Source organism: Lagopus leucura, unplaced genomic scaffold (assembly GCF_019238085.1).
Source record: "Lagopus leucura isolate 7727_CA_CO unplaced genomic scaffold, USGS_WTPT01 Super-Scaffold_100004, whole genome shotgun sequence".
NCBI lineage: Eukaryota > Metazoa > Chordata > Aves > Galliformes > Phasianidae > Lagopus > Lagopus leucura.
In genome coordinates this window covers 11,326,172-11,336,250 of record NW_024962264.1, presented here as the reverse complement: position 1 = coordinate 11,336,250, position 10,079 = coordinate 11,326,172, and the positions used below count along the sequence as shown (strand labels likewise).

At 47.6% G+C, this 10,079-nt stretch overlaps 1 protein-coding gene across 6 annotated transcripts in view; it reads left to right on the top strand.

Annotated features, from left to right (window-relative positions):
* Positions 1–1,391: 1,391 nt before the first annotated feature.
* Positions 1,392–10,079, top strand: part of SLC10A7 (solute carrier family 10 member 7) — a 148,083-nt gene continuing 139,395 nt past the window's right edge. For 4 of the 6 annotated variants that reach the window (XM_042870854.1, XM_042870856.1, XM_042870858.1 and 1 more), the window contains exons 1-2: positions 1,392–1,524; positions 4,165–4,247. In XM_042870854.1, the coding sequence (XP_042726788.1) occupies positions 1,425–1,524; positions 4,165–4,247 (183 nt within the window). In that variant the 5' untranslated portion in view covers positions 1,392–1,424. Of the gene's footprint in view, positions 1,525–4,164; positions 4,248–9,189; positions 9,327–10,079 lie in introns of all 6 variants that reach the window. The other 2 variants (XM_042870852.1, XM_042870853.1) reach the window with 2 other exon arrangements.

Here is a 10,079-nt window from a genome sequence, read left to right as displayed (position 1 = left end):
CTTTGTGCCCCTTTGTGCCCCTTTGTGCCCCTTTGTGCCCCTTTGTGTCCCTTTGTGCCCCTTTGTGCCCCCTGGCTGTAGAGCTAAGGCCTGTGTGCAGCATATGGGCTGGGCAGGAAGAGCCACCTCACCTGAGACTGAGTAGCTGCACAAAGGTTTCATCCAATTTAAATAACACACCTTGGCTTTACAACTTAGCCTATTCACCTTATTCTTCCTGTGCAGCAGTTGAGTCCTAGGCTCATTGTAACCCCAGCTTTGTGTGGAAAAAACAGCCGTTATGCATTTATTTTGTCCAAAAATCTGTCGTGGCTGCACGGTTGTTCTTTGAAATCCAAGTGTGTGTGTGTGTGTGTGTGTGTGTGTGTGTGTGTGTGTATGGAGACAGGGAGGTACGAACAAAATGCTTAGAAATGGCCTGGTAGGACCGAGGTGTGCTTGAGGCGCCTGGAAACAAGGGAGCTGCGGCAGTGCCGGCGTGAGGATCCGCGATGGAATGTTTTATACGTTATTATTTTCTTGTCAATGTGATTTAGAGTGAAGGGTCAGGGCCGGGCAGAGCCCGGGCTAATGAATCCGTCAGGGACGCCGGGACAAGAGAGGAACGGCACGTCAGAAGCGTAGGTTGAGCACTGGAATTGGATCGTTACGATGCTGTGGTGTGAGGTAGAGGCACTCGGCTTTGAAATAAACCCGACGTTTTTCGCATCAGGAATTTCCTCAGGTTTGCAAGCCGGTTAATTTGGACTCGTGTATAACGCAGGGGGATAATAGGAGATGAACAAGCTGTCCGCGCGTTATTACGAGAGGCGTTTCCCCCCGGGAGATAGGGCAGGGGGCTGACTGTCGGGGTAACGCAGCGACAGGCTCACAGGACGCACGTGGAGACGCGTGAGCTCCGGCGAGCGCGCTCGGGAGCACGTCGCCCACGCGACGCGACCACCCGCAAGCGCCGGGAAGCGGCCAGCACCGCGCTGCCAGCCGCGGCCCGACCCCGCGGGCCGCTCCCCTCACGGAAACCCGCCCCACCAAAGGCGCCCAACGGCCGCGCCCGCCGCCTCGCGCCCGCCCTTCCGCGCGTCAGCGGCCGGGCGTCACGCGGCCGTTGTAATGTACCGAAAGAGCGCGCACGACGTCGCCCGCCGCCCTCCGCCTCCCGGCCCCGCGTCTGCGGGGACGCGCCGCCCGCCCCTCGCCCTCGCGGACGCTCGCGGGGAGGGCTCCGCTCCGCCACGTCCGCCCTCTGCTCGCGGCGCCGCGCGGCGCGGCGGATCTACTCGGAGGTGCGTGGTAGCGATGGCGGCGGTGGGTGAGACTTTTCCTGTCGGCGGATCCGGCTGGCCCTGCCGGCGGGCGGGCGGCGGGTCGCACCCCGCCCCGGCGCTGCGCTGAGGCGCGCCGGGCCGGGCCGCCGCAGGGGCGCCATGGGTCTCTTGGAGCGGCTGAGAAAGGAGTGGTTCATCGCGGGGATAGCGTTGGTCATCGCGGCCGCCAGGCTGGAGCCCGCCGTCGGCGTGAAAGGCGGTGAGTTCGCCCGCGGCCCCGGGTGGGGGTGCTGCCTGTGGGGCGGGGGAGGCCGGCTGCGTCCGCGGCGGGAGGAGGCGGGCGGCCCCGGGGCGGGGGAACTCGGGCGGCGAGTTGGCGGAGGGGCCCGCTCGATTCCACGTCCCGTTCCCCCAGTGGGTTTGCAAAGCCTTAAGGAAAGTAGAATATTTCATCGGGATTCCGGCAGCAGTTCCGCGTGGCGAGAGTCTAGCTCTGCTTGGATTCTATTTATCCTAAGTAGATCTGAAGTTTGAAGACGGACGGCTTTCTCACTGAGGAGCCGGCGCGGTGATTTGAAGTGATTTAAGAAGGGCTCCGAGGTGTTGCCGTGCCGGCCGAAGCTCCGGTAATGCACGGAGTTGAGCGCGGGCACTGCCTGCTGTGCACGGAGCCTTCTGCTGCTGTTCTGCGCAGCTGGACGGGGCCCACGTGGAGCTTCTGGCAGGATCCGCGCTGTGTCTTCAGCCGGTATTAAAGACAAATTGCGATTTGTAGCGTCAGGTGGTTCGTGCCTTTCTGGTGTGGCTGTCACGCTGCTTGCTAGCAGCCACGCGGACGAGCCTTTAAACTAGAACGTGAGGTGATTTTTCCTCCGTTTACTTCCCGTATTTTCGGCCGGAGGACTTCAGTGTCCTTTTTTTCTACTGTAAAAACATTTGCAAGGTATCGCTTCTGGGACAAATAGCTTTAAAAATAAAACTTATAAGCATTAGTAGAAACCATCAGCCGTGTTCCCAGTAGCAGTATATATACATTTTCTAAAGCCTGGGTGTCACAGTGGTCATTTCAAAACCAGAAGGAAAAAAAATGCGGTGTAAAATATCAGCGTGTGAAAAAAAAGAACTTTGTTTAGCGTCTTTCAGGTGACAAAACCGTGCTCTGCCTGACTCAGTAATATGGGTGATCCGGCACGTGTGCCAGTGGGACGTTGTGCCACGAAGCCAAGACCGGTGCTGTTCTCACCTTCAGGGCACAAAGCGAGCCCTTTTCACTATGATTTTCTACTGAGTGAATGTGCTTGTTTATTTTATTTTTTTTATTTTTTATTTTTTTTCCACGAAAAGGGCTTTGCCAATCAGTCTACTGCATGCAAGATAAAGAGGAGCTGTTCTGATCAGTGTTAGCTGTGCTGTGGGAAGGCGTGTGTTGTCTAGGGGTACAAACTTCTCCTGTGTAGTGGCATGCATGTAGTGCCGTGAAAAATCCCATGAAAGAAAAACTGGGTCCTGGAGCATTTTTTCTCTTAGCCAGAGCAGCTAACTGTCTGTGTGCCCGGTGTGTATGCATACACATGTATTGTACTCTAGCCTTTTACAAGGTTAGAGCATTTATATCATTGTGTATAAGGGTATAAATGATATCTATGGTCATGTGGAAATATATATATATATATATATATTTTTTTTTTTTCTGGCTATTCAGTTATCTTGCCTTAATTTTGTCACTAGCCATGTGCTTTGCTGCGTCTTTAGCTTTTGCATTTCCCACCTCATTTCTATGTTGCACTTAATATAGGTGTTTTAATTTTTAGTGTCGATTATTTTTAAATGTAACACACATACTTCAAGTGTGTCTTCCACAGAGGTCTGTCTGAGAGCAGGATTTGGGTTTAAATGACTTGAGATGCACATTTGAGTAGGCTCAGCGTTCCATCAGAACCCTCTATTTTGAGGGCTGCTGACATCGCTCACATCAATGGATCATTCATGGAAGAGAGCAGAAAAGATCTTTTTTGGTGCGTGGAGTCAAGGCTTGTCTGTTTGCTGCTGTGGTTTTGCTCACGATGACTTACCGTCTCGTGCAGAGTTAGGACGTGAGTTTGGTCTTAAGTAGACTGCTCGTATCTTATTTGTATTGAAATGTCTGCCCGAATGCTTGTGGAAAAAGAGCGTATACTTTTTGCTCTCGGTGGCATTCAAAGGCAAAGGGTATTTTAAGGTAATTCATCATTTTTATGGGAGAGCAAAAAGTATTTTTATTTCCCAGAAAAAGAATTGTATATATATATATATGCAAAAGTCGTAGAGCCGTCAGAGGCGTAGGCATCTGTCCTGGCTGATCTCACTGCAGCGGCGTGTCTGAAATAGTTTTTTTTCTCCACTTGTTGTGAGGGAGTAACGTGGAATTGCGTTGCCCCAAGGAGCTCATCGCCGGTCAGGCTCGGTTTCCTTCGTGCAGACCGCTGGACAGATGCGTGTGTCACGGGAGAAGAAGCGAGAGGCAGATTTGTGAATGATACGTTCCTGTGGGGAAAGCAGCTAATGTTTGCATTTGAGTGCAACGTGTGTATTTTTTGATGCTATGGGTGTGGTCCGATGAGAAAGACAAAGTGTGAAAACTGCCCCCTTCTTTTCCACATTTACAGAGTTTGTCCATTAGTTCCCAGGGGCCTGCGATTGAGGAAGCCAAATCTGTGTGACATTGTACCTCGCTTTTCACTCACTGATCGAACAGCACCCTTTCTATAACTTAAGAGAAACATCGCTCTTATGAAAAAGAAACTTACAACATTGTTTTGCAGATATTTTTCTAAAGATTCTTGTCTACATTGATGTACTTACATGCGTATCATTGTCTTTTTGACCGCGGTTCACTCTGTTCTCTGTCTGTATTTTTTAGGACCCTTGAAACCCGAAATTACCGTAACTTACATTGCTGTTTCAGCTATATTCTTTAACAGCGGACTCTCATTAAAAACAGAGGTATTGTAATTTCTCATTGCTTCATCTTTGTTTTGCTTTCAAAGTTCCGTGTTGCTTTCACTCATGTTCAAACGTAATTGAAATGCTTAATTACTTTCTGTGCTGTTTTTGTCGATGCTGTGTGAAGGGCCAGCCAGAGGAGATCAAAATTAGACCTTTCTATAACAATTCCTGGATTTTGGAAGAGTCTTCACATGGTAGTGAGCATGAGTAAATTCCATCCATCCGTAGAGGCTTGGCTTAATTTTGCAGAGCTTTGACTAAATGGAAGCGCTGAGCGATTTTGAGTGCAGAAGACCAGACCTGCATCCCGTGCACGTGCCAACTCATATCGGGGTGAGACCCAGAGGCACACTGACATCAGGCTTTTCGGTCTCACTCTGCATCTGTTTTCTCATCGCTCAGTTTAGATACGACCCAGAGAACGATGTGAATGCTGGAGTAGATTTATAGGAATCTGGGTAGAGAGGGCCTTTGCGAAGTCTCCATGACTCTAGATGTGAAGAAGGGGTATGAGCTCTCTTTGCCTTTCTTGTCCACCTCATCTGTCAGCGTGTTCTCAGAGTCAGACCGGAGGCGGCTAGTTACTACGGGATTGATGCAAGCGAAGATACAGGGGCTGTAGGCTACCCCTGCTGTGTAACAACAGGGCAACGGCTGGTATTGACAGAAAGTGCTCCTCTGCAGATGCGAGGCAGGTGTACAGGTTCGAGGCCTTGGCAGTGTTTTCCTTTGGGATTTATCTCTGGACAGGGAACCTTGAAATGCCTGGGCTCTGCCATGTATCACGAGCACTGAGACTCGTTTCAATATTTATGTTGCTCATTTTTCAAAAGGAAGATGGAGGGGAAAACCTCTTAGTGATGTGTAAAGGGGGGAAGGAGGAGGGAAATGATGGCTGCGCGCCAAGAAGAGGAGTAAGCAGGGCTGAACGGTAGCGGCATGTTTCTGTTAGTGCGGTTTCCTGGTTCCTTTTACTGCTTTGGCTGTGCTGATGTAATAGGTGATGCTGTTCAGATGTTGCGTGATATCAGTGTGTCCGGAAACGTGGCTGTACTGTCTGCTGTTGCGTTGTTTTCTGGACAATGTGGGGTTTGGTCGAACAGCATACGTAAAGCAGGAAAAATACGTATCTGTCCCTATTTCATGCTTACAATGAGAAGATTTTGCGTTCGGGCAGCATTTGAATTGACGGCAGGCGGTTGCGGCACCTCTAGTGTGGCCTGGATACAGCAGAAGTGAAGCAAATTCTTCAAAAACTTTAGTCCATTTTGTAGCGGCTGTTTAGAGCCTTTTAGTCTTACGTGGAAGCAGACAGAGCCACGTGATCTATTTGCCCGGAACAGTAATTCATCCTAATGTAAACAGACTGCAGAGAGGCACTTTCTGTCGCAGACAAGAAGACCAAAAGGTACAAAACCTCAGTGAATTTTTTTGCTTCCGGGCTTGGGAATCCTTGCATGCAGAGGAAAAAAAGAAACAAGCAAACGTGAAACTTATTTCTGTTTCAGTAACTTGAATCCTTGGATTCTTTCTCTTTGTGAAGCAGCGATTTGTGAAGTTGTATTTGTGAATAGGAGCGGGATCGACAGCATAGGCAGCCTCAGTTAGCTTCAGCATGCTACTGTACTTCACAAAGTTTCTCCAGATACGTGATGTGAACTGGCAGGTCCCTTGGCGATGTATCACGACCCACTCTGAACTTGCGTTACTTTCTTCCGTCCGTGGTTGTCGGACTAATACATCGATGGCAGTGAAGCTGGTGCTTATGTCCAGGTAGCACATCCCCAATCGGTTGTTTTAGAGCCATCAGTTGGGGGTGGTCCTCAACCAGCGTACCGCTGCGTTCCAGTCTCAATACTGTCTCGCACCGTATTCCGTCAAGACCCTAAGCCTGCTTGAGTTTCTGTCACGGAGGTAGAAGAAAAAGAGGAAGAAAAACGGTTTGCTCGCTTTACCTTTTGCTACTGAGGCCAAATCATTGTATTTTTAAAATACTTTGGGGCGTGTTTTAAGGTTTAATGGCGTGACCGAAAGTTAGTATTAGTCTGTTAATGTGCCTTTGCACTGGGCAAAGAAACTGGTTTTGTTTCCGTCCTGTTTAACTGTTCGCTTTCTACTGTGGCTGTTTTAGCTCAGATAGTACGTTAACAAGAATGAAACAGCATTCCGTGTGCATTATGAAATGATGTAGAGCTGTGCGTGTTTTAACTGAGGCCTCCTGATAAATGTAATGGAATTAGTATTAACTGACACTCTTCTAAGGTTGCATTTCTGGTTTTATTTGCTGTTAAGGTTAAATTAGCAATTATAATGAAATTGTTAGCACGGATTCAGAAAGCAGTTTAGAAACTAATTGCCAGTGGCAGAGAGAGTCTGTTTGTGCATGGCCTCGTTACTTTTTCAAATGTAGAGGTGTTCTGTTCGGTGTACGGATGTACTTTCTGTCCACCAGTGACAAAAACACCTTACTCTAACGCTGTTTCACTTTTCAGTGACTGGATAGTTTGCGCTTGAGAGTGCCTCCCGTGGGGCCCCAGAAGTTAAATCGCATACTCAAGTTATCCGTTATAACGAGGAGCTTGAAAGGCCACTGGAAACAGCATTTGCTTTGATTGCTTGCCCGGAAGAGTTCGCCCAGAGCGCTTTAGCGTGACTAGGTGGCAACGGGCACTGACCGGAGGAAAGCTTGGGGAAGTTCTCTGAAGGTCTCAAATAGTGGGAAAGGAACTTCTTCCTGTCGTTCAGGAATGGAGTCATAACTGACAGCTCCCAGTGCCGTGGCTGAGATTTCTGCTTTTTTGAGAGACGGCGAGTGCAGCGATGGAGGTATTTGGGACAACCCCTTATAGATTAAGAGGAGGAAGGGTGCTTGTTCTATGGTGATGCGATCTGAGGATCAAATGAGACTACTAGAGACGTTTTGATCACATTTAGATTCCCAAGTGCCTGTTCTGCCAGTACAGCATTTCTTTGGATAGTAGGCTGGCTGCATTGCAGTTGCCTTTCTTGTTTTCTCTTAGCTTTTGCTTTGGAAAGCATCGCACGATTTTCTGCAGATCTTATGTTCTAAAGGCATTTTTCAGTTGTAAGAGTAGTAAGAAGGGAAAGGCAGCAACACTTGTGCAGCGGCGAAAGAGTGGAGTGTTTTGCATGATGCCTTGGGTTCCGGTGTTGCAGTTCTGTGCGTGTGATGTGACTGAACTGTGCTTGCCAGCAGAGATTCATGCACTAGGAAGTTGGGGGCTGGCAGCGTTGTGGCAGGAAAGGGGGAGAAATAAGCAGCTTTGCTGAAATAAGACACCGGATTTGATTTTTCTCCATGGTGTTATTTACACTTGAAGATGCACTTTAGTATTGACATTTGTAGGTATCTTTTCATCTCGCGTAAGGGAGAAAAGTAGACGTTTGATTTTTGCTTTCTTGTTGGGAAGAGATGAAATAGAGCTACAGTAAAGCTGTCTGTAGTACAGTAAGCGCTGCGATGGCTGTGGAAGAAGGCCCAGTTTCTTCACTCGGAGCGATACTGGCCTGCCTGAGAGCTTTATTAATTATAGAAAAGTAGTAGTTGTATCACTCACTGAACCGAGCGCCAAATGTAGTCATTCTTCAGTGCTCAAACTGCATCAAGATGTGCATTTCGAGTCGGTACCGGATATAACTTTGGGGTATGCACAGACGTGTAGTTTGTAGCGGGAGGTTGTTTTCTCCCAAATCCAACTTTGGAAGAGTAGTGTATTTATTTAAAAAAGTAGAAGGAATCAGTGAGAAGCGTGCGGTGTGAAGTGCTGATATGCTGATACTTCCAGATGTGTAATTACATCAGTATGCAGGTTTTGGATCCCAAAGCTTGTTTGCCTGTTACAAAAATTCATCTGTCTGGAAGCTGAGAGGTGGCACGTGGATATCAGTTGCTGTATTACCCTGCAACCTTTTATTTATTTATCAATGCATCTCGACTATCAGACCGCAAGGTAGACAGAGAATCCTAGAAAATAAGGTTTTGAATAGGAATGCCTTCGGCTCTTTATAGTTGCATCGCTTAATGAAAGGTGCGAGGTAGCTTAAGACAGAAGAAAAGCAATTGTTCTTCTTGAACTACGAGAGTTGAAACGTGGAAGATTTTTCCCTAGGAAAACTATGTAGAAGGCTCCCGGGCTGTCCCAGAAGACAGTAACAGAGACATAACCGACAGAAGAGCCTATTGTGCAAGGGTCCTTGATCTTCTCTCTGGAGCGCTCTTCGTGCTTTCGAAGAACGACGCCGCGTAACAGCCAAAATTTATTTATTTTCTCTGTCTTGTAATGCCTTTTGCAGCTTTTCATTTTGTCTTTGCTGTTGTCAACGTTTTACGGTCTTGGTATTCTCGTTGCTTTTCTTCCTCAGCCTTATACTGCTTGTGCATTTCCTATCTATGATCTACCAGATCATGCAAATATGCCACGGAACAATTATTTGCCGTTTATGTTTGTTTGCTTTTCCTTTGAAAGCCCTCCCCCACGTACAAATGATGAATCTTTTTAATGTCACGATCCCTTTCTCTGGGGCTCTCTTTAGGCTAGGGAAGCTTGAAATCACTCAGAACTGCAAGTTCCCCTTTCCTCTCGATGTCTGCAGTCAATGATGCAAACAGGCCATCGGTGTAGTTAACGTGGGGTTTTGAAGCCCAGTGCTAAGGGCCTGCCGTAAAAGCTGTAGTTACGAGCTACGCTGTTACCGAAGTGCTGGACGATTCTTCCGGAGAAACGCCCAGCAGCAGACAGAGCTTTTATGTTGTCTGGGTGCAGTTTGTTATTAAAGTGGCGACGGGATGATCCCTAAAGGAGCCTTTTTGACATGCACTGCCTTTGTATTCTAAAGATCTCGCTAGTTTTAAAAGCATGAATGTGGTTTTACTTCAGCTGTTATGACTGCAACTTGCTCTCTTCTTTTTCTTTTACAGGAGCTGACAAGTGCTTTGATGCACGTGAAACTCCACCTTTTTGTCCAGATTTTTACACTTGTGTTCTTCCCAACAGCAATATGGCTCTTTCTTCAGCTATTATCAATCACACCTATAAATGAATGGCTTTTAAAAGGGTATGTTTAAGCATAATAGAGTGAAATATATTCTTAGCTCTTTTCTTCAAAGGCTGCTTATCCTGCAGTGAGCGTTTGAAGAAATTCTGTGAGCCGATTATGCCGTTCGTTCTGTGCTTCAGCGCTTTCCTCTTGAAAACGGAGCATGCAGAAGACTACCCTTTCAGGAACCCGGAGTCATTTTTAGAAAGCCTCAGTTAGATTTGTGCGTAGGGACCTTGCACCGAGTTAGGTTGTCACAAAACACGTTTGAAGTGCTGTACCGGGTCTCAAGAAAGACCAGGAGAGAAAGAGAGGAAAAAAAGCTGAAGAAAAATAGGTGCTCTGTGTTGTTTCTAAATAGTCTGCGTTGAGCAGCTCTCGTACCCGTGCCGATTTTGGGCTCGTTAACTGCCTACAGCTTCGTAACAGGGGAAAACAGATGGAATCAAGTAGCTGTAGGAGACGCTACATTGGCGTGAAAACCACGTGCGCTGAGGAGGCCAAATCTGAGACCAATTGTTTTTCAAGTTAGTACCAGCCTGCTTAACAGCATTACTGCATTAGGGTTATAACAAGGTAGCAAATTAAAGATCATTTTCTTTCGGTAACTAAAGATTATTGTTTAAAGTACAATCATGGATCTTGCTCAGGTAGAATAAAGGCAGGAATTTGCAGAGCACCAGCTTCAATTGCCGAAGCGTGAGCTACCAGAAGTTCTCGTGCTTTTTCTTCTGCGCGCTCCTTCTTATTCTGTCTTTCCTGTATCTCTTA